General features: G+C 44.2%; 1 protein-coding gene across 2 annotated transcripts in view; it reads right to left on the bottom strand.

Annotated features, from left to right (window-relative positions):
• MEI1 (meiotic double-stranded break formation protein 1) overlaps positions 1-21578 on the bottom strand; it is a 54323-nt gene extending 32745 nt beyond the window's left edge. The window contains exons 1-14 of one of the 2 annotated variants that reach the window (XM_005860660.2): positions 21315-21578; positions 20341-20391; positions 18102-18175; positions 16590-16695; positions 15869-16072; positions 14356-14486; positions 12825-12939; positions 11591-11707; positions 10501-10600; positions 10271-10405; positions 4898-5012; positions 4008-4099; positions 2823-2964; positions 399-510 (exon numbers count right to left, since the gene is read on the bottom strand). In XM_005860660.2, coding sequence (XP_005860722.1) covers positions 399-510; positions 2823-2964; positions 4008-4099; positions 4898-5012; positions 10271-10405; positions 10501-10600; positions 11591-11707; positions 12825-12939; positions 14356-14486; positions 15869-16072; positions 16590-16695; positions 18102-18175; positions 20341-20391; positions 21315-21450 — 1630 coding nt within the window. In that variant the 5' untranslated portion in view covers positions 21451-21578. Of the gene's footprint in view, positions 1-398; positions 511-2822; positions 2965-4007; positions 4100-4867; positions 5013-10270; positions 10406-10500; positions 10601-11590; positions 11708-12824; positions 12940-14355; positions 14487-15868; positions 16073-16589; positions 16696-18101; positions 18176-20340; positions 20392-21314 lie in introns of both variants that reach the window. The other variant, XM_014535095.1, reaches the window with a different exon arrangement.
• Between the last annotated feature and the right edge of the window lie 2771 nt (positions 21579-24349).

The following is a 24349-nucleotide window of genomic DNA, read 5'->3' as shown; positions in this document are numbered from 1 at the left end:
CTGCTCCCCTAAAGGCATCTGAAAGCATGTGGGAAGTTTCTCAGTTGACACAGTGACTGGGGGTACTTTGGGCATTCGGTGCTCAGGCATAAGAGATGCTGAACGTATCGTGAGGTCTGAGGGAATATGGAGTATGACAGTAATATGGAAAGAGGTGTGTTGAGGGCTTTGAACTGGAACCTCCAGGACACTCTAAGAGAAGTATCAATAAACTTGAGAACTGCTTTTAAGGACTTTGTTTTCTGAATGATATTCTCTTCCACTCAACACTGGCAGAGCAGATTTGATTCTGAACAAATACGTAAACTTCCCATCCACAGGTTATGCTCTTTGAGCATCTGAGCAGCTGCCTAAGGTGCCTGCCTCCCTCCCAACGTCCACTCTTGCTTTCTCCCTACCGAGCTTCTTGGAGAACTTCTCCTTCATGTGGGGAACGATGACAAAGAGGCTGTGTAGAATTGAAAGGAAAACTTCCATCAAGGCTGGATGAGTGGCCTGCTCCAAGTGCCTCTGAAAAGAACCAGGAGGGAGAACACAGCCCACCAGGGATGAGCCTCTGAAGAAGAAAAATCATTAGCAAAACTGGCATCAAATCTAAAACGGTAGACTAACCCTTTCAATGGAAGGAAACTGAAGTCACAAGCCTACATCCAAGGCTTATGATCCATCACTTAATAGTGTCAGATACTTTACCCCTCTGGGTCTCTGTATCAAAAAGAGTAAAACGGGAGTAACAAGTCGTTCTACCGCCCAGAAACAAATGAGATCTGGTATGTGAGAGGTACTTTCTAAATGATAATGCAGAGTGACACCCATTTCCTATTACTATAGCCATAGTAATAATAATACAGTTTACAAACTGCCTTCACATTTATTTTTGATGTGATCTTTGAACAGTCATGTGACAGCCTGACGTAGTAGACAGAGCTCTGAATTAAGAGGAGAGAAACATGGCCCGGCTTGTGTGGCTCAATGATTGAACCAGGAGGTCACAGCCTGACGTAGTAGACAGAGCTCTGAATTAAGAGGAAAGAAACATGGCCCGGCTGGTGTGGCTCAATGATTGAACCAGGAGGTCATGTTTCAATTCCCAATCAGGCCACATACCCAGGCTTCGGGCTCGATCCCCAGCATGGGACATGCAGGAGGCAGCCGAGCAATGATTCTCTCTCATCATTGATGTCTCTATCTCTCCTTCTCCCTTCCTCTCTAAAATTAATAAAAATATATATTTTTTAAAAAGAGTAGAGAAACTTGGGTTCTAGTTCAAGCTCTGCACCAGATCACTATGTGTCCCTGGGTCATTCCCCTCCTCCCACCCCTCCCATCCTTCTCAGTGTCTTGGTTCCCTATCTGTAAAGAAGATCTGGGACCTCAGAGACATGACTCTTAAGATACTGTTCCTTTGGTTTTTAACCAAGTTTTTAAAAGAAAAACAAAAAAAAACACCTTAAAAAATACATAAAGTGTGAAATACAGAAAAGTAGAAAGCAAGAATAACAATTCTATGGTCTATTCTAGATCTAGCTCTAACACTTTATAAATCTAAGAGGAAGGCAGAGCAGATGAGGACATCAATGTGAATTGCCCAAGTGTTACTGTTTGTGTGTGCCAATCAGGGCTACAACCCATGGCTCCTACAGTTACCAATCTGAAGACCTTGGCACGCTGGCTCACAGGCCTCTTCAAGGAAAAGCTGTTCTATCCTGTTAGACCCAGAGGATGGCCCTGGCTGGTGTGCTCAGTGTTTAGAGCATCAGCTCACACAACAAAGGGTCTTGGGTTCAATTCCTAGTCAAGGGCATGGACCTGGGTTGCAGGTTCCATCCCCAACCCTGATTGGGGCATGAGCAGGAGACAATCAATTGATGTGTCTCTCTCACATTGATGTTTCTCTCTCTTTCTCTCTCTCTCCCTCGCTCCCTCCCCTCCACTCTCTCTAAAAATCAATGGGGCGGGGAAAAGAACCGAACCAGAGGATGCCTCCCTGCTGCCCTACTGTTCCCAGATGGCCATCCTGACTAACAGGGGCTCTTCAAAGGCTCACAGATGTCCAACCCTCAACCAGGACAGGCTTCACTCAGTGTCAGCTGGGCAGTCAAGAGCTCTGGACCCAGATCTTCCTCCATCCCCAGCTCAAGTCAGCTCAAAATGAAGCTCTTCCAGGCCAGGTCTGTCTCCAGAGTGCCCATCTCTCACCATACAGAACACGTTTGTGTTCCTTAGTCTGGATCACAGACATTCATCGCTATGCTTTACTATGCAGGACACATGGGTTCAAACCTCAGTACCGTCATGCACTTGCTTTATAACCACAGGAATATGACAATACCCTCTTTAAACTGGGGGAAATGATAGCTCCCTCTCACGGGGTCATTGGGATGATCAAATTAGGTAATGAATATAAGGCATTTATCACCCCATAAACACTACCTATTCATTTTATTATTACTGTTTTCTACTTTTGCTCAAGAGGCATCTATTAGTGTTACAATGAAATACTACACTTTGTTTTTAAAACCAAAGGAAAAGTGGCTGCAAGAACAACCCCGCTGAGAACCTCAGAACAGCGGGTGCCAACCTTTCAGACCTCACGGACCACCAGTGATCTGCAGACCACTGGTTGGCGACCGCTGCTTCACAGGTTTCCTTAAACCAGCGGTCACCAACCTTTCGGACCTCACGGACCACCGGTTGGCGACCGCTGCCTCAGAAGGTCCAGTTGAGTAGTCACTGCCTTGCATCTCCAGGCCAGACTCACGTTCACGCTCACATTCTTCCCCTCCCCAAGCTTCATTCTGCCCACGGCTCAGGGAACCCACCATCACCATAGGGATACAAGCGGAGTCACAGGCACTGAGAAGAAATTCTGAGAAGGCCTCCAAAGTGTCTTCCTTCTCGGCGCTGGGAGCTGTGAATGGATTCTCCTGGGCCGAAGGCTCGCTCTGGAATTCCACAGCCAACCTGAGAAATCTGTGTGTGAGTACATCCCCTACTTCCTAGGTAACACAGAGGTGAGAAGCATCCTCCTAGAGGAATGCCTGAGCTCAGGATCTGGAGAAAGTATCCCTATCAGCAGATCTGGAGAACATTCAAGAGGCCTCAGAGGGAGGGCCTGGTCCTTGGCTACCTCCCCAGCTTCGTGCTCCCACCCCCTCTCTCATAATAAATGACTCTTCCACCCTCGTACAGACACTTCCCTGAGCATCCCACCCCGTTCGCTGTTTCACATCTCTTTGCCTTTACTGATGCTGCTCTCTATGTGAAACACCTTCCTCGAATCTGTGACAACCTAATCGTTTCACATCTCTTTGCCTTTACTGATGCTGCTCTCTACCTGAAACACCTCCTCGGATCTGTGACAACCTAATCGCAGTGGTCGGCAATGAGTGTGGCTCTTCCACAAAATACCACGTGCAGGCACGCACGTACAGTGCGATTGAAACTTCGTGGCCCATGCACAGAAGTCGGTATTTTGTGGAAGAGCCACACTCAAGGGGCCAAAGAGCCGCATGTGGCTCGCGAGCCGCAGTTTGCTGACCACTAACCTAATGAATCCCACATATGTAGACAAAACAATCTCTGTGAGCTCGTCTTTCTACCTCCACTACCTAGCACCAGGCCTGGGACACAGTAGATATTTTTTAAAAACATCATAAATGTGAACTGAATTAATCCAACAAGCATTTAGCTCAGTTATTTGGGAAGAGGAACAAAGTTGAATGAGACACAACCTTCACCAGAACACAAACAGTACACACACACAGAACATTATACAGTAACGCAAACTTCACCAGAAGGGAATTTCTAGAAACCTCCCACTCTAGCTACATGTCTTCAAACCTCCTTCACACACACCCTCCACACCCGCACATATCCCCAACCCCCACCCCAGCCAAAGTCCTCTCACTATGCAGCAAAGCATCAGAAATCAAGAACTTCATCCTTTGATTCCTTTCCAAGCCCACCCTCCATACCACTATTTTATACCATAGAAGGCCCCTCACCTGCAGGCATTCCTAAATCCCTCCAGAGTGCTCAGGAGAAACGTTCCCCTTCGAAGAATGGCCTTCTCCAAATCTCTACTGGAGGCACGGCCCTGAGGTGAGAAGGAGAGAAGGGAACCTGGGTCAGGTACCTACTCTGGGTCCCAGTCTGTGCGTAGAGGACTACAGACCTCCTCTCTCACCTGAAGTCTGGCTATTACACCTAACACTTTCTAGTGTTATCTCCTCGCAATCTAGCCATCTTACAGCTCCTTTAAAAAATGGGAGAAGGGGGAACCTTAACCATCTGTTTCCCTTTGAACCACAGAACTGGCTCTTGTTCATAAAGTGGTCACAGGCTGGTGGACATTGGCCTAACTGGTTGTAATGCCCACATTAGCTGCTTCAAAACACATAAAAATCTTCACCTCATTATGTATGAAGAGCTTAATTTCAAAAATTAATCTTGAAAGACATAATCAGTATTCATATTAACAGTATCTTTTCTGATATTTTAAGTCCATGGACCATTAAAAACCAACAATTCAATACATTGCATATTAGCCAAATTCTTTCTAAGATTCTAGTAAATCTAGCCTTAAATAATTTTGTGAGCATGTTTAGCATACCTGCTTGAATAATATAAAAGACAGAGAGTGTAGTAAGCTTGGGTACAGATACCCTGGGATTTACTATCCAAAATTAGGTACTTGTTAGTATTGAACTTTATAGAAAAATTATTTAACCCTTATGACTTCAGTTTCCTAATCTGTAAAAATAGCAACTATTATGCCTCACAGCTCTGTAGTTAGGGGGGAAAAAATAACATCTCAATGTAGGTATAGTGGCATACAAAGGTAATTATACTAAAAACACGTTACAGCATGATCTCCAGACTGCAGTTCACTGACCAGGGACCTCCTGCTCAATGGGATCTGGGAGAAATCGGCACAGCGGCTCAGCATGGCTTCAAGCAAGGACCGCAGTTCCCTGTACTGCACAGGCGGAGCACTCTGGTGGTCCTTCCTGCATCCAGAGACAAAGGCAGGCTTAGGGCGAGGTAAGGGCACTCCAAGACACCCAGGTCCTAGGGCAGTGATGGCGAACCTTTTGAGCTCGGCGTGTCAGCATTTTGAAAAACCCTAACTTAACTCTGGTGCCGTGTCACATATAGAACTTTTTGATATTTGCAACCATAGTAAAACAAAGACTTATATTTTTGATATTTATTTTATATATTTAAATGCCATTTAACAAAGAAAAATCAACCAAAAAAATGAGTTCGCGTGTCACCTCTGACACGCGTGTGAACCTATGACACGCGTGTCACCTCTGACACGCGTGTCATAGGTTCGCCATCACTGTCCTAGGGCAATGGGGAGCAATGTGGTTGATCAGAACACAGGGCCAGGATCTGCTCTGATAAAATCCTTTGCCCCAGCACTTATTCGGATGCATGACTTTGTACACATTCCTCATTCTCTCTAACACTGTTTCCTCATCTATTAAATGAGAGTTAGTAGTACTCTCCACATAGAATTATTCTAAGATCAAGTCAGATCATGTATGCCAAGCACTTAGCAGTATGCTTAATAGATACTAAGTCTTTATAAATGACAGTTATGACTATTATTGTTGTTATTAAGGATACAGTGGGTGGGTTTTCTCACTCAGAAGGACCTCCTGGTGAAAGAAGTACTGTCTAGAACTGAAGGTGCATCAAGAGATGTATCTGGTCATTGTTCTCAGGTAAGTGATAAGCTCTTCTTAGGGAAGAAGGATCAAATTTGCTCTGTTACCTTGATGAGGAAAAACTGGATCAATAAGGAAATGTTATCAGGACCTAGATTTTTATTTCAGTATACAAAAGAACTTTCTAAGAGTCAAAACTCTATACAGATAGAGGGGACTATCTAAGAAGAAGTGAGCTCCCTGTTCTTGGAGATTATAAGCAGAGACTGAAACTACTTTTGGAGATGCAATCATTGGGAGTGCTGGTTAAATGTGACACACTGAGGTCCATTTGAACCTGCATATTCTATAGACCCAAGAAGGCAACCGTCATTGACTAGTCTCCTTGTGAGCTCCAAGAAGCCAAGGACCAGTTTCATCTTTTCACTTTACCTAAACAGAGCTAGATGCATTATAAATTGATGCTACATAAAAAATATGTTAAATGAATGAATGACTACTTGGCAGGTTATAAGGTAGCAGTATTGGTTTCCTAGGGATGCTGCAATAAATTATCAATAACTGCTTGGCTTAAAACAACAGAAATTTATTCTCCCACAGTTCTGGAGGCTCTAAGTTTTGAAATCAAGGTGTTGGCTCCCTCTAACGGCTCTAGGAAGAATCCCGCCTTGCCTCAGATGCTGGTGGTTGCCAGCAACCCTGGTCATTGGTTTGCAGCTGCATCATTCCAATTTCTGCCTATGTCTTCCCACGGTCATTTTCCCTCTGTCTGTGTCTGTCACTGAATGTCCCAAGCCTCCTCTCCTTATAAGGTCACTAGTCATTGGATTTAGGAGCCCACACTATTCAAGCCACTGCAGTAACTAAGGAGAAACCTATGCTAACCTTCATCACTTGGCCTTTCTTGAACATTGAGAGTAATCTGTTGAGCCTTCTAACAGGCACTCAGTCTACAGACCTTCATCACTTGGCCTTTCTTGAACATTGAGAGTAACAGGCACTCAGTCTATAATTCAGGCTTGATTTCCTGTTTCCTTCTTCATTTCTGGAAGCTCTAAGTTTCAATCCTACACTGACTGTCAAGCCCTGGTTCCCCCATCTTTAAATTCTTTTCAGCAAGCCCTAGCCAGTTTGGCTCAGTAGATAGAGCGTTGTCCTACGGACTGAAAATTCTTTTCAGCAATTCTCACTCCTTTTTCCTTGTTCCAGTTGTGTTCCACTTCAGAGGAACCATCTCAGTAAACATTTTGGGAAATTAAAGTCAAAATTAAAATAGTCTAAAGATTAATAACCAGCCCCCTACCCATCACTCTCCACAATTCTGACCAAACCAGTTTTCTGACTTCTTCTTGTATAATCCCCTTCACACGACTGCTGGCCACACTGGCTACTATACTCTGAGTAACCCCTACACTTACCTACCAATATGTTCTAGCTAAACCTGATCCTTCCACAAATCTAAATCTACCTCATCCCTCATAGCTCAGCTCAACTACTACCTCTTGCTTGAAAGGTGCTCCCAGTCCCATAACACCGACCTCCTGGGAGACTTCCAGCTCTGCACGGGCACCTCTGACTGACACTGCTCTTGCTCTATGCTTTGCTACCCTGTTGGCTTCCTCATCCCACCCTCACTGAGATTCATGCCCCAGATTTAAAGACTTACATCTAGGAAAGGACAAAGGGAGAAAAGAAACAGAAGTTATTCAGTGTATTAGGCAGCATGAAGCATATTATGAATAAAAATTAAAAAGTAAAATTGTAATGTAAACGCTATTTTTTGTCAATTTTTAGAACCAACCTAGAGTCAAATCACAAAGACTTAGCTACGGTTAAAGAAGAGACCATAACCTGACTGGTGTGGCTCAGTGGTTGAGCGTCGACCCATGAACCAGGAAGTCACAGTTCGATTCCCAGTCAAGGCACATGCCCAGGTTGTGGGGTCAGTCCCCAGTAGGGGGCATGCAGGAGGCAACCAATCGATGATTCTCTCTCATCATAGATATTTCTATCCCTCTCTCTCTCTTACTTTCTCTAAAATCAATAAAAACACAAAAAAAGAAACATTATAAAACATTATAAAAATATTGTTGACATGTAGGTTATTAATCACCAGAACTAAAACCAAAATGAGTTAAAATTAGTTTCCTTTAGGAAACAAGGACAGAGGTCTGTACCATTTCATTATAAACTTCATATATTTTTTATTTTTTGAATATATTACTTTGTTAGATTTTTAAAAGTGAAAACGTGAAACAAAAGTTACTATATAAATAAATATGATTTTCCTACATCATTTTTTCTAAGACATCAAGCATCTTGCTAAGGAATAATTTCCCATCTTGACCCTAGGATCTTTTAGTCTTACCATCCATTTTAACATCCTTCATTCATATACTGACTACCTATTAGGAGAAAGGCATAGAACAGTGAAAAAAATGACATTGTCCCTGATCTCTTAAAGATTATAAAGATACTAGAGGCCCGGTGCACAGATTCCTGCACATTGAAAGGAATTAATTAGAAGGTGGCTGACAGGGGGGGACTGGGTAAGACGGGCCAGACACGCCCTGGAGCCAACCTCCTGCAGTCCCTCCCCTGGGGCAGCGTCTGTGGAGGTCTGCAGAGTGAGCAGGGTCCTTCCGGCAGGTGGGTCCCTCAGCCTAACCTGTGGGGACCGGGCCGAAACCAGCAGTCTGACATTCCCCAAGGGGTCCCGGAGTAGTATGAGAGGGCACTCTACAAAATTGCTGTTGCTCGGCAGCTCCTGCGTTGAGCGTCTGCCCTCTGGTGGTCAGTGAGTGTCATAGCTACTGGCCGGTTGGCCGGTCACTTAGGCTTTTATATATATAGATATAGATATATGTTGAGGTGAGACAAAAAGCAAGTGAATATATAAGAACTACCAAGTGTTTGGTAGGTGCTACAATAGCATAGCCAGGCAGTTAGGGAAGGATGTTCTGAATGAGACTTGAATGATGGAAAGAAGCCACTCATATAAAGATTTAAGGAAAGAGTATTTTAGGTAGAAGGAATAATTAGGAGAAAGGGAGTGTGGGGGGAAATTCTAGACTAAAACAAAAGGCTGGTATTTAAAAAATTATATCCATGAAATAAATACAAAATAAAAATGCTATTAAAAATATGCAGAGAATTAGAAAGAACTCTTCCAAATTAAAAATATGAAAGCAGAGGAGTTACTCAGTTTTCCCAGGTCTCTCCCATGTATACAGGAGGGTAGGCATGTTACTAAATTTGGTTTTTCTCCTGTTAATCTGTCTCATGTCTATTTAATTAGACCAGCCAGAGACACCTTAAAGGTAGAGTAAAATTTTTTCTTTCTGAACAGTTCTGGCGCATAAGCCAGAAGAACTCACTGGATGGGACACTGCTAGCTACTGGGAACTGCAGCAGCTGAGAATTCTGTGATGTCTGAAAAAACGTTGCCAAGAAGAAGAAAAGGTTGCTATTACTCTTATCAGTGGACTTTGATGGAAAGAGATAGGCCTTTCTGGAGTTAATTGTTACTGTGTAAAAGGTTTGGAGAACATTGATTACTGAAGCATTTTCCCGATTGATGAAAAATAACGCAGTTATGCGCATCTACCCCTGCTAGAAAGTTATTCAGTGTATTAGGCAGCATGAAGCATATTATGTATAAAAATTAAAAAGTAAAATTAAAAAATATGAAAGCAGAAATAAAACACTCAATAGAAGGGTTGAAAGATAAAATCAAGAAAATCTCTCAGAAACTAGTACATAATGACAAAAAGATGAAGAATTTTCATAAAACAAAGAAAATTAGATGACCAATCCAGGATGTCCAACATCTGAATGGCAGTTCCAAGAAGAGAGAACAACAGAGTATCAGAAAGAAAAAAATTCAGCTTTATTTGGTTTGGCTCAGTGGATGCAGGGGTCCTCAAACTACGGCCCGCGGGCCACATGCAAATACAAATATTGTATTTGTTCCCGTTTTGTTTTTTTACTTCAAAATAAGATATGTGCAGTGTGCATAGGAATTTGTTCATAGTTTTTTTTTAAACTATAGTCCGGCCCTCCAAAGGTCTGAGGGACAGTGAACTGGCCCCCTGTTTAAAAAGTTTGAGGACCCCTGGGATAGAGAGTCAGCCTGCGGACTGAAGGGTCCCGGGTTCAGTTCTGATCAAGGGCACATACCCAGGTTCCAGGCTCAATCCCCAGTAGGAGGCATGCAGGAAGCAGCCTATCAATGATTCTCTCTCATCATTGCTGTTTCTATCTCTCTCTCCCTCTCCCTTCCTCTCTGAAATCAATAAAAATATATTTTTTAAAAAGAAAGAGGTCTGGCAAAAAAGAAAGAAAGAAAGAAGATAAGAGAAGAGCAGAAAAAAGAGAAGAGAAGAGAGGAGAAAAGAAAAGAAAAGAAAAGAAAAAAGAAAAGAAAAGAAAAGAAAAGAAAAGAAAAGAAAAGAAAAGAAAAGAAAAGAAAAGAAAAGAAAAGAGAATTCAAGAAAATTTCCCTGACAAGTAGCCCCTGGAAGCTGCCCTGGCCTTGACCTGGCCCTCGGGTACATGCAGAGGTGGAAAGGTCAGCCTGCCTGGTCTCTCACCTCAGAAAGGCAGAAATAGCCTTCACTGCCTCCATGGCCACCTCCAGCACAGGGCTGCTCACTGCCTGTTGGAGGGCACGGCCAGCATCTCTGCACATGGCTGAGCTTGTGAACAGCTTGATCTCCTCCGGTTGTCTAAGAAGTGGTAAATGAGGAACAAGTGAGTGAACTATCACCGACCCCACCAGAATAAATACTTCACTTCCTTCCTTCTCCACTGCTTTGCTCACCGAGTCAGGATCTCGGCAAACAGCAGCATGCCCTGCTTGTGCAGCTCTGTGTTGTTCATCCTCAGGCTTCCCTGCAGGCTCCTCACCACCGACTCGATCCCTACCTCAAAATGACATGGCAGAGGCAGGGATCAGTGCATGGTAGTTCCTTCACTGACCGCCCAGGAGAAGTGAGAGGCTCTGCACAGCACATGTTTGTAAGCAGCCCCTCGAGGAGGCACCCTGACAAGGTTGAGCTGATGGAACAAGACGGTGAGATCTTGAGGGCAGGCCCTTATCGGATTTATCTCTGTCTCCCTGAAACCCAGCACAAGCCAAAGCACAGGCCCTGGCACTCAAAATATTTAGTGAATACCTACTGACTGAGCTGCACCTTCCCCACTAGACACTCTTATTGCTCCTCAAAGAATCACACTGGATCTCCACTCCTCCAGGAAGCCTTCTCTGATCCACTCAGGCAGAGCTGTGGGTCTTTCCTGAGCTCCCACACCTGCTGTACTTTCCTCTAGCACAGCCCTAGCCAGCTTGTTTATATTTCTCTCCCTTTCCAGCGGACAGGGACCACGTTATATGTATCTCTAAATATCCAAGTCCAAGCCTGGTGCCTGGCTTAGAATAGGAACACAGAGCCTGGCCAGCATGGCTCAGTGGTTGACGCTGACCTATGAACCAGAAGGTCATGGTTCAATTCCCGGTCAGGGCATATGCCCGGATTGCAGGCTCCATCCCCAGTGGGGGCCCTGTCCTGCAGGAGGCAGCCAATCAATGATACTCTCTCATCATTGATGTTTCTCTCTTACCCTCTCCCTTCCTCTCTGAAATCAATAAAAATATATTTTTTAAAAAGGATGAATCAGCAAAACTTAGGGACTAACTAGATGGGCAGATATCTGGAGTACAGGAAAGGACTGAAGAACTGTTGGGATAGTACTGCTTGACTATGGATCTGGTAATGAGTCTGGGCTGATGGAAATGATCAGAACCAGCATGCCCCGCCAAGATGCAGGTTAGTCCCTTATCACTGCTGTGGCTACCCAACTTCAAAGTGCTGTCCTCCCAACCCAGAGCTAGTATAGGGCCCCACACCAACCGTACACCGTGTGGCACTTGGAAAAGAAGAGTGGCTCCTCTGCCAGAAGTATCAAGCAGTTGTAGCTGGACCAGATAAGCACTTCGCTGGAAGCGGAAAGATGCTCAAAGAGGAACTCTGGTGACAAGAGGGAAAGAAAACAATAAATGACAGCTATGTAATCATGATCCCTTAACTAATGCTGGGGCCTTAGATTTCTTCGGCATCTTACACCTGTTACTTTATCTGTTCACACACCCTCTCCATGAAACATGATCATTAATTCAGATAAATCTGAAAAATGCCCTCAGGGTTATGGTCTAACCCAGGGGTGGGCAAACTTTTTGACTCGAGGGCCACAATGGGTTCTTAAACTGGACCGGAGGGCCGGAACAAAAGCATGGATGGAGTGTTTGTGTGAACTAATATAAATTCAAAGTAAACATCATTACATAAAAGGGTACAGTCTTTTTTTTTTTTTAGTTTTATTCATTTCAAACGTGCCAGATCCGGCCCGCGGGCCGTAGTTTGCCCACGGCTGGTCTAACCTCATTTTTTTAATTGAAACATGATCATTAATTCAGATAAATCTGAAAAATGCCCTCAGGGTTATGGTCTAACCTCATTTTTTTAACAGATGGAGAAACTGAGACAGATAGAGGTATTATTAGTGGTAGAGATGGGACTAGAATTCAGATCCCCTGATTCTCAGATGGGCAAGCAGCATGATGCAAAGAAAAGAGTTTTTAAAACTAGAAAGGCTTGATTTTACATCCCTTTTCTGCCAATGAATATCCTTGTTAATTGAAAGCAGTTATTTCCCTTCTTTGATCCTCAGTTTCCTTACCCATAAAAAGAAAATATCAGGGCCTAAATGTGGCAACATTTACAAGCACCTTAGGGAATATTTCCTGGCTCATAACAAGCCCTTGAGAAACATTAATTCTCTTTGTCTCCCTGGTGCATGAGTCTTGTCACCACCCCACACTGGGTGTTTTTTCCTAGATGGTCAAACAAATGATGTAGATCAGTAACAAACTGCTCAGGGTCACATAAGAAATCTGGAGCAAGAGAATTGAGACATCATGAGACTTACTTCCTAGAGTCTGTCCTGTAAAACTGAACCTGCCCCCAACCCATCCCTCCAGTATGCATTATCACCGAACCCCAAGACTGCTGCTGCTGCTGCTGACTCAAGGGTCACCAAGTCAGAACTCTAGGGTCCTTGGAGGAAAGGTCAGAAGGGGCCCCCTACCTGGGATGTCAGCATGAATGAAGGCCGGGGCATGCTTCGCTGGAGAGTGGACCAGCACCGCAGTTATACAGTGGGCACTGGCCACCTGCAGAATCTCATCTCTGGAAAGGAGAAGCTGGAGAAACAGGAAGCAGAAAGTGCTGGTTACACACCTGACAGGACCAGAAGGACACAGCCTGAGTGCCTCAGTGCAGGAACCTAAATGTCTCTGAATCCCTCCTGCACTACCAGTCACCAGGCATGAGGATGGTGCTCAGCGAGGGCAGTTACAGGTTATGGAAAGGAGTCTCTATGCACAGCAGCAGTTGAGAAATAGAACAAAACAGTGGCACTGAAAGAACATGAAAACCATCACCTAGAAGTGATGTGTCTCACCACCAGGATGGCAACAGCAAAAGAAACAGAAAAAAGAGGTTTTTGGGTTGTTGTTTTTTTTTGGGGGGGGGTGTTTCAGAGGCACAGGACTTGATCTTTAGATTTCACAGGCCTTGTGGGAACCATTCCAGAGACATCGGAGGGGAACAAGGCACAGGACTTGATCTTTAGATTTCACAGGCCTTGTGGGGACCATTCTAGAGACATCCCAGGGGAACAAGGAGCAGTCTGCTCTAGCTTTTTAACCCCTAACTCACCTATCCCCAACTGTCCTTTCCCACTTCTGACCAGAGTTCCTCCTCTTTCCTGCAGGAGTCCCACAATCTGGTCAATCAATGATACTCCTGCCATCAGATGAGGATTATAGCTCTGCCAAGCCCTGTGCTGAGCCCTTCAGACAGACAGCCAAACTCAGGTCCCACACTAAAGAAGACCCTGGTTGATCAACCACAATATAGTAAGCGCTGTGACTTAGGGGCACCTTCTACCTAAAACAACTAGGGTGACAGGCTGAGCCCTTCAGACAGACAGCCAAACTCAGGTCCCACCCTAAAGAAGACCCTGGTTGATCAACCACAATATAGTGAGTAAGCGCTATGACTTAGGGGCACCTTCTACCTAAAAAAACTAGGGTGACAGAGGAGCCCTCTAGGCCTTGAAAGCTGAATCAGAGATCAACATACAACGGAAGGGGAAAGGCTTTAAAGGCAAAGGGGAAGAGCATCTGCACAGCTAGCCAGGATGTCCTAGTGTAGACAGGACCAGGGAGAAGTTGTATATGGCTGGAGCACTGGGTTGTGGAGTAGAAGACGCAGGTGAGTAAGGCTGAAAGGTAAACAGGGTCCAGAGAAAGAGGCTCTAGGTACCACGCTGAGAAGCCTGAGCTTTATCCCTAAAACAGCTGAGGTAGCTTTGTTTCTGTTGTGGCATGTATTCTTCATCCCCAGGCAGCCCGGATGTGAAGGGGAAGATGCAACATAAGGATTCACAACTGAAAAAAAATGTACTTTGAGTCTTTGAACAGCATGTTGTTTGGCTAGTAAGGAAATGCTTTGTAAATCCTAGACGGAAGGAGTGGTGGATGAGGACAAGGCTCAGGGGACATCTGGGTTCCCTCGTTACTGAATCTGGAGACAGGGAATCACAAGACAAGGACCTTTTTGAGCACCAAAGGCAGTGTGGTCTCTCCTGGTGGCCCCTCAACACCGTCCGCACTTTCCGCCAGGGCTGACTTGTTCATGATCATGGACACAAAGAGATCATACTTCAGCAGCTGCCTCAGCAGACCTGGAAAACAAAGGGGTGGAAGTCAGGCAAGAGGAGCAGAGCCACCAGAAGACACCTAAGGGAGCTCCTCAGACAGCCCCTAGGAATGTCTTTATGTCTCCGAAGATATTCCCAAGTATTTTATTTTGTATAATGCTATTGTAAAGGGCATTGTTGTTTTAATTTCTTTTTCAGATAATTTGTTGTTAGTATGTGGAAGCACAACTAATTTTGTATCCTGCAACTTCAATGAATTCATTTACTAGTTTAACCGTTTTTAGGGTTTTCTATCTATATATATAAAAAGCCAGTGTCTGTGACGATCGTGACCAGTCACAATGAGGGTGGGGGGGCAGGGCGGCGAACACAGAGCAGTGGCAGGCGGGTGGGTGGGGCTGCGAGCATGGTGGGGCAGCAGGCGGGTGGGCAGGGCTGCAAGCAGCAGCGGGCAACTGCACGTGATTTCGCACCCTGGGCCTCTAGTATATAAGAATTATAGTACTATTTTTTGCCAAACCGGTTTGGCTCAGTGGATAGAGCATCGGCCTGCGGACTGAAGGGTCCCGGGTTCGATTCCGGTCAAGGGCATGTACCTTGGTTACAGGCACATCCCCAGTAGGAGGTGTGCAGGAGGCAGCTGGTCGATGTTTCTCTCTCATCGATGTTTCTAACTCTCTATCCCTCTCCTTTCCTCTCTGTAAAAAATCAATAAAAAATCTTTTAAAAAAAGAATTATAGTACTATTTTAAACAGAGTCCTACCTTTTTCTGTGCAACCTCCATAATAGCACTTACAACACTAGACTCTAACTGTCCACATCTGGACTATGAGCTCCCTCAGAACAGAGCATGGGTTTGATTAATTTTATGATTCAGAGCCCAGCACAGAGCCTGGCTCAGAATGCATGCTCACTGTGTGTCCCTGGACTATTCATAACAGAGTTCTTGGCTCAAACTGGGAAAAGAAACTGTTGTCACCCAGACTATGCTTTTCCCTGTAACTCCTGCCTAAGGAGCCTCAAATAACATGCAAAGAAACCTGGACATCACCCTGGAGGCTAGAGGAAGCTATAGATGATTTTCCAAATAGGAAAATCTGACAGGATGCAAGCTGTGTAGGGTGAAGATGAACTTGGCAGCAAGTACAGGGTGCACCAGGATAGGCAGTGAAGATTGGAGGCAGAAAAACGGCTGTCCACTTTCTTTCCTCTTCTCCTTCCAAAGGCAATATTCTTAAGATGCCACACCAACTCTACGCATCTTTCACAGTCTGTGCATCTTATCTCCCAACCCATGGCTTTGCAAAGCAGCAAACATCCCCACCACTAGAGAGCCTATACCTCAAGTCCTCAAGCAAAACCTCAAACACTTTCTCTCTGTTTTCTCTGCAGCCTTATGTTTTACCCAAGCAATTGATCTGTAGCTCCTTTGTCTGGGCACCATCCAGCGTGGAAAGGAAGAGAGGGCACAGCTTCTCCCGGAAATGGCCCGAAAGCACCTCAGCTGCCGTTGGTGAGGAGTACAGCTTCCCATAGAGGTAGCAGACAGAAGCTTGCACCCCCTCGCTGGGGTATACTAAACCTCTTACCAGATGCTCCATCAGGTCACCTGTCCAGAAAACAACCAAGGGGCCAGGGGAACCGCACAATGTCAACTGCTACATGAAACTATAAATATTGTTCTCAATGGGTAAGTGATGATAATCCCCAGTAGTCTACCACAATAAATTATTTCTGGGCACTTAATCAAAGGGGAAACTAAAGTTTGGAAAAGTGAAGTGATTTACTCTTGGGTAAGTCCTCTGTGAGATACTTATTGCATTTTACTGATAGAAAACAGTGCTTCTAGATTTCAGAATTAATTCCTCCTTCCACCCAAAAGGAAGATTCATACTAGGTACTTAATTAGTTGTTTTAAAATAGTGATTATAAAGAGCCCAAGACCAGAGTTGAGAAGCACTTTTTGAAATTGGCCAACATAGAGTGCATTTTGCAGTTGGAAACCAAAGCCTAGAAAAGGAAGTAATGAAGTTGTAGACAATGAATGACAGACAATGGACCATCCAGATGGAAGTGATCAAAGCAGGTGAAAGGGGAGCAGAAGCTCTTCCTCAGAGGTCACTCACGATGCTCCATTACAAGCTTGTCGGCCAAAGCAGGGACGGCATCCACCAACTTGCCGAGAAGGGTCAGGGTGGCCAGGCTGCCTCGCATGGAGGGCATGTTACAGAGCTACAAAAAGTGAACATATTCCACTCCATAAATTAGGGTCAGGACAAAGCTCCCACAAAATTTACCTTGCCCTATCCACACCAAAGCCCATATTGTGTGTGTCTCTCCCCACTATCAGTAATCAGCCGCTTTAGCTAAGTGTCTGTCTCCCCCTTGGGCTGGGAAGTTCCGGGGGAAAGATTCCTCTCAGTTGGCAACGTCATAAAGGCAGAATTCTGGCTCAGTGCAAAAAAAAGTATTGCTATTATCATTGCTACAGCTACTGTTATGGAACACTCTATATGCTTGGTACTTTACAGAGAGAGTCAATAGTATATATTTCACCTTTTCTATTGACTAACTGTAGCACCTTATGTAAGACCCTTAACTCCACTTGTGGGAAATGATAATAATATTAACTTCATAGGGTTGTTGGGAAGACTGAATGAGATACTGCATGTAAAGCACCTAAAACAATGACTAGCATATAGAAAGTGTTCATAGGGTTAAATGGCATCATCATCATAAGTACTAATATATATACTTATAAATCCAATCTAACATATTAATCACATACAGAGTAATTATAGTGACATGATAATTTAATATCATTTATAATTACATGTTGCTCTTGATGGTGTTAAGATAAACGTGTCTTCCTTTGCAAAAAAAAAAAAAAAAGTGATTCTGATCATTCCAAAATCTTAAACACAATGCAAAAGCTGCTTGTTTAACTGGTATCTTTGACTATACTGGAGAAAGCAGGTTAAACATACCCACTCAGTGCTTACCTTAGATGCTGATAAAAACAAATGCCTTCAGAACAAAATACTGTATACAATTCAGACCAAATAAAAATACTAAGTCAAGATAATGAACTTAGCCCTAACCGGTTTGGCTCAGTGGATGGAACGTCAGCCTGCGGACTGAAGGGTCCCAGGTTCGATTCCGGTCAAGGGCATGTACCTGAGTTTCGGGCACATCCCCAGTAGGGGGTGTGCAGGAGGCAGCTGATAGATGTTTCTCTCTCATTGATGTTTCTAACTCTCTATCCTTCCTCTCAGTAAAAAATCAATAAAATATGTATTTTTTAAAAAGATAATGAACTTATTTCCTTGATAAATTCATCAAGGAAATCTGTATTATATTTAGGAGGACATAAAGAATGGCCATGGATGATTACGCTAGAAAGATGGGACTTCACCACATGGAGGTAGCATTTGGGAGATTGAAAGGGGAAGGTAGGAAGTTGCAAAGAGTACTGAAACAGGATCAAAAGACCCAGGCCCTAGCTCTGGCTCAGCCACTGACTCAGTGACCTCAGGCAAGTCCCTTTTCCTCTCTGGATTTTCATCTCCCATCTATTCAAAGAAGGGTTGGCTCAGATACCTTCTGCTATCGGAGGGTCCTCACAGCCATTGACTGACCTCTTTGTGGCACTCATCCAGCAGGCAAGGAATGGTCTGTTCTAATTTCAGCTGAGTTGTAAGCTGGATAAGGACTGAGCAGACACAATAGCATTATTAATCAGAAGACAACCCAGAGTTCACCTTCTATAGCCCTTCTACTCAAAGTCATTTGCTTGTGCTAATTGGTATTAGTCTTTTCTGTCTCCCTCATTAAACCATGTGTGCACATCCAAACCAAAGAATTTCTGTCTTCACTGTTTTACATCAGTAGTTCACAATTAGGCTGCACATTAGAATCACCTAGGAAGCTTAAAAAAATACCAATGCCCAAGACCAATTTAAATCAGAATCTCTAGAGAAAGAACCTAAGCATGTAGATATTTTTAAAGCTCCCCAGGTCAGTCTATTGTGAAGCCGAGGTTGAAAACTGCTATTTATATTAGCTCTACTTTTTTCCTTCCTCAGAATGTGCTCCTTCATATACTAGAAAATAGAATTATGATTGAGTTCCTTTGCCAGTAATTGCCAACAATATCACATCTCAACCCCAAACCCACCCTTCTATACAATCATGTGTGACGCTTCCGCTGGTGTTTGGAGAGGGGCAGAGAAGAGGCTGGCTCTACAAAGTGTGGGAAAAGCTGCAAATGAAATTCAGCTGCTGCTGTGGGAAGGCTCTGTCACTTCCAGGGTAAAGGATAACACAAAAACAGGAAGAAAGCAGGGAGCGAACAGGAACAGTGAGGAAGGAGCAATCCTTCTCCCTCTAGTTTTACAATCTCCATCTGGGGCCCACCACCTCAGTGAAGTTCTTGGAGTCTGTCTGCTGAGGGTTTTGCAAGCTATACTGGCACCCATCAGAAGCGAATGGCTTTAGGATTATAGCCCCATTCAAGAGTGGCCTTGAGGAAAATAGTGAAATCTCTCCTCCCCTGCCAGTAGTCAGAACTTCAAGTGATACATTTGTTTGTCCACATCCTCTAGATCAGTGGTTCTCAACCTTCCTAATGCCGCGACCCTTTAATACTGTTCCTCATGTTGTGGTGACCCCCAACCATAAAATTATTTTCGTTGCTACTTCATAACTATAATTTTGCTACTGTTATGAATCGTAATGTAAATATCTGTTATGCTATATGTGTTTTCCAATGGTCGCGACCCACAGGTTGAAAACCGCTGCTCTAGATTGAAAGATGGTCAGAAGTACATAGAGATCGTGTTAACTTATTATCTGTTTGTTACAGCTGCTAACTGTGTTGCTGAATGGTCTGGATTTCATATATTGGGTCCTTCCTCCAAACTTGTAGTTTTAATAATTCCAACCTTTCCTTTGTTTTCCCAGCCTAGGAATGGGAGCTACTTTCTGAAACTGCTACCTCTTTTTGTCTTCAGTTACCCAGTTAATAATTCTTCATATTAGTTTTTTTTTCTGTTCAAATAACATGTGTGGTTTGTTTCTTGACTAGACCCTCTGATACCGTTCTTGCTCATTCTGCAAGAATTCTCTCATCCCAATGCTCTTATCTTCCTTCTCATTGAGCTTTTTATAGGTAAACCCATGCACTTCCATAGTGAACCTATGTGCAGACAACTTCCAACCAACCAATATGAATGTAATAAAAACAGAGTTTTGTACATCTTTGTAACAGCACTTGTCAGCTCTTGTTATTTACCAGCCAATCTTTCCTCCACACTGTAAACTCTTAGAGGGCAGGACCATGTCTTTTGTTGTTGTTAACCCTCACCCAAGGATATTTTTCCACTGATTTTTAGGGAGAGTGAAAGGGAGGTGGGAGGTGGGGAGAGAGGGAGGGTGGAAGAGAGAGAGAGAGAGAGAGAGAGAGAGAGAGAGAGGAGAAATATTTATTCAAGAGAGACACATGGATCAGTTGCCTCCTGCACTCGCCCCACCAGGGCTAGGGATCAAACCTGCAGTCTTGGTATGTGCCCTTGACCAGGAATTGAACCTGAGACCCTTCGGTGTGTGGGCTGATGCTCTAATCACTTAACACACTGGCCAGGGTGGCAGGACCATGTCTTATCCATCTACGTATTACAAGTGTCTAATACAGTACTTGGCACAGAGTAGGTGCCCAAGAAAGAAATGCAGACATAATGACTAACAACTAATTGAGCTTTCTTTATCTCTATCTAAAATGGAACATGGAACATTTCATCAAGATCTCAAATAACCACAGCTTCAATTCAGGCTGATAGCCCCAGCTTCAAATGCTAAGTACACACGGTTTCACCTTACCTTCAATACAGAGGTCTGCCATACTCCCATCTTCCACACTGCCTAACAGTCCTTGGAGGAGAAGGAGGTAAGAGGGGGGGAGTTAATAGTTAAAAGAAAAAAAAAACCACTGTGAAGTCTAAGACTAATAGCAACTTTGAGCAATGTCCAGTGTGGCTCTTCCACAAAATACCACGTGTGGGCGCGCAAGTACAGTGCGATTGAAAATTCGTGGCCCATGCGCAGAAGTTGGTATTTTGTGGAAGAGCCACACTCAAGGGGCCAAAGAGCCGCATGTGGCTCGCAAGCCGCAGTTTGCCGACCACTAACCTAAACTTTCAATGACCCACTCTGGCTTTAAAAGGATTAAAAGTCCCTGTGGCTCAGTGTGGAGTCTATAAGAGACCTGGGGTAAAACTCCAGTTCTGCCAGTTGTTAGCTGGGACCTCCCTGAGCCTTAGGGATCATCGCCTCTCCCTTAAAGTACCGCCTTAGCAGTTAAGAGCCAGAAAAGCCTCTGGCAGAGAAAAGTGCTCAATACTCGTTAGCTCCCCTTCTCCCTAAAAGGGCTTATTCCAAAGAGTATTATAATTGTACTAGAAGAAGGGACATCTTAATACATCGCATTTTACACATGAAGAAACGGAAGCACAAGAAAGGGGAAGTAACTCAATTAGGGTCACAGCCAGGTCAGCAGACTCCAGTCTGGGCTTCTGATCCTGTTCAAAAACCATAAAAGACTAGACTTTTTGAAAGATCACACATTTCCCACATTCATCTTCACATTTTCACTAACGTCTTAGCTGTAATTACCATATAATGCACCACGAATCTTAGAAAGGTGACCAGTTCTTCATCATTCTGACCAAATAATTTGCTAATAAGTTAGTGTTACTTCGAAAAAAGTCTAAATTATCTTTCCAGGACCATCTCTCCAAGACCCCAAAAACAAATATACATGCAATATTCATGCAAAGTTTCCCTTTTAATCTCACCAAAAAGCATTCTTATGAAGTGGATACAGACTCTCTGATCCTGAGCCAGCAGCGGCATGACCAGGGAGGTGTGCCTCAGGAGGACATCTCGGAAACAGGACAGCACATGCTTCTTGCGCACCAACTTGGGGTACATGAAGAAAAATATTCAGTAGCAAACAAGTCTCAGCCATTCTGAACCCCCAAAACTGAAATTACATATACAATATATAACTATACAACATAATTACAAAATACTGGAGGGGGTCATCCTATTTATGGTCAGATCAAATTCCCTGAAGGGAGTGTGGAAAGGATATCATTTACACACAGGAATCCATGTGTTCATACAGAGGATTGTACATGAGCTAAAGTTCCTAATACCCTGTGTTTACACAGCACTTTACTGTTCACAAATCACTCCTTTCCCTACTTGCTCATTTAAGCCTAACAAGTTAGTTAGCAAAGCAAGCAGAAGCAGGTATCATTATAGCCATTTTGGGGGTAACTGAGGCTCAGAGACTTTCCCAAGGCCTCAAATCTAAGTCTCCAACCAGATCTTGTCAAAGGCCAGGGCTCTTTCCACTTCAACAGCCCAGCAGAGTGATGGGGGGGTGTGTGGGGGGGGTCCTTCATGAACTTTTCAGAGGTAGGTAGTAAAAATGCATCCTTCCGTTCAACACAGACATAAATCTTCACACTCAATTCACCTAGTAGCTATGCAAAGTGCTGAAGATTGTAGCAAAAGTTGGGTCAAAAAGGGGATAGAAGAGGAACATGGGTACAACTGACTACATCACCCTTTCAACTGGTGAAAGGTGAAGCTAAGAAAAGTGTGTTCGTTAAAGGTGAAGTTGGCCCTGGCTGGTTTGGCTCAGTAGATGGGAGTGTCAGGGTCCTGGGTTCGATTCCAGCCAAGGGCGCGTGCCTGGGTTGCATGCAGGAGGCAGCCAATCAATGATTCCCTCTCATTATTGATGTTTCTATCTATCTCTCCCTCTCCCTTCCTCTCTGAAATCAATAAAAATGTGTATTAATCTGAACAATAAAGATTTAATTAAAATTAAAAAAGAAAAGAAAAGTGTGTTTATTAAAGATGAAGTTTCAACTGGTGAAAGGTGAAGCTAAGAAAAGTGTGTTCGTTAAAGGTGAAGTTGGCCCTGGCTGGTTTGGCTCAGTAGATGGGAGTGTCAGGGTCCTGGGTTCGATTCCAGCCAAGGGCGCGTGCCTGGGTTGCATGCAGGAGGCAGCCAATCAATGATTCCCTCTCATTATTGATGTTTCTATCTATCTCTCCCTCTCCCTTCCTCTCTGAAATCAATAAAAATGTGTATTTTTTAAAAAGGTGAGGTTGTATCTCTTATTGCCTCTAACCTATGCTATTGCAAATCTGTTTTCCTTCACCAATAACTACTACATAATACATTAAGCTAGCGCTCTAAATGAGTCCCTCCAAAAAAATCTCAATGACTCTCCTTCACCTCACAATCTGATTTAGTCCAAGTGCCTTAGCTATGATTCAAACTCTTCAAGGAACTGTGCTTAACCTGGTTATGCAACCTCAACTTCCCTTCAAACATTCTACTTCCCCAAACGCATCCTTGTTAATTAATATCCACCTCCTGGGATAAGATTCCCCATCTCTTCCGGTCCAAATCTTACCCCTCTTCTCAAGCCTAATTCAAATGCTTCCTCCTCTAAAAAAACACCTTTCCTAATTCCCCTCCTTATCCCACACAGCACTTGACCAGCTATATCCATCTTTGAAATTCCCAATAATGTGCTCTCTTACTTTCTCCCCCTACCACACTGTCTTATTCATCTCTGTGTCTCTGACTCACTCACTGCCCAAGAATGACAACCTCAGAACTTCTGGCCTCAGCGATATCTCAGATGTTACCAGCGAGCTCAGCAGTTCTCACTGTAGTCTGGGGACCCTGAGAATGCCCAAAACCCTTCCAGGGGATCCATGAGATCAAAATTATTTCATATCACACTAAGGTGCTATTTGCCTTTTTCACTCTTATCCTCTCACAAGTGAATGCTGAAGCTTTCCAAACATCACAAAACATGTGATAACAGATTAAATGCATATATGAAAATCCAGCTGTCTCCAAATAAGCCGGCCATTAAAGACACCTTCAAAAATGTAAAATAAAGCCAGTACTCTTCACTATCTTTTTCGTTTTGGAAAATGTAGTTATATTTCACTTTTTTTTAATTATAATGCTTATACATTATACATTTAAAATAGCAAAATGGTAAATTTTAGGTTATGTATTTTTGCCAGAATAAAAATTATGTTAATATGAAATAGATTTACTATTGTTTTAAGTAAATTAATATTTTAAAATTTTGTTTTGCTTTCTAGTAAATATCAGTGGCCCCCTCTGGCGTGGCTCAGTGGTTGAGCGTCAACCTATGAACCAGGAGGTCGCGGTTCCACCAGGGTCAGGGCACAGGCCTGGGTTTCAGGCTCCATCCCCAGTAGGGGGCGCACAGGAGGCAGCCGATCAATGATTCTCTCTCCTCATTGATGTTCCTCTCTCTCCCTGCCTCTGAAGTCAATAAAATATACATCGATCAGTGGCTATAACCCACATACTCGTAAACAGAAGCTCTTTGGGGTCCTCAACACTTTTTGAAAGTGTAAAGGCACTCTGAGGACCACTGATATGGCCCCTCCCCGCACCCGAGACACGGATTCCCTGCCCCCCTCACCCTCCCCGCTGACTGGGTGGGATGCGGCCGTGGACCCCAAAACTCAGGGCAAAGGTGGGCGAGCCCGGGGGACAGGGCCCACGCTCTGCCAGCTCTCGCGAGCACAAGTCTTCCCCTCACCCCACTTCTGCCGGGCTGCGACTGCCCCTGGCGCTCCTGCCACCCCCACCCCGGCAGGCCTCCCCGGCACATTTCCACCCTCAGGAACCCCGGGGTGGGGGGGTTGGGGGGGACAGGCGACTGCAATGGAGGAGGCCTGAGCTAAGGCCAGAGCCTGGCGAAATGGAGGGAGGTCGGCCTCTGGCAGGGCCGCTGGAGAGAGGGGGGGAGGGCCC

This window comes from Myotis brandtii, unplaced genomic scaffold, assembly GCF_000412655.1.
Source record: "Myotis brandtii unplaced genomic scaffold, ASM41265v1 scaffold138, whole genome shotgun sequence".
Taxonomy (NCBI): domain Eukaryota; kingdom Metazoa; phylum Chordata; class Mammalia; order Chiroptera; family Vespertilionidae; genus Myotis; species Myotis brandtii.
The sequence above is the reverse complement of the archived record's forward strand: the minus strand, read 5'-3'. Positions and strand labels throughout refer to the sequence as shown.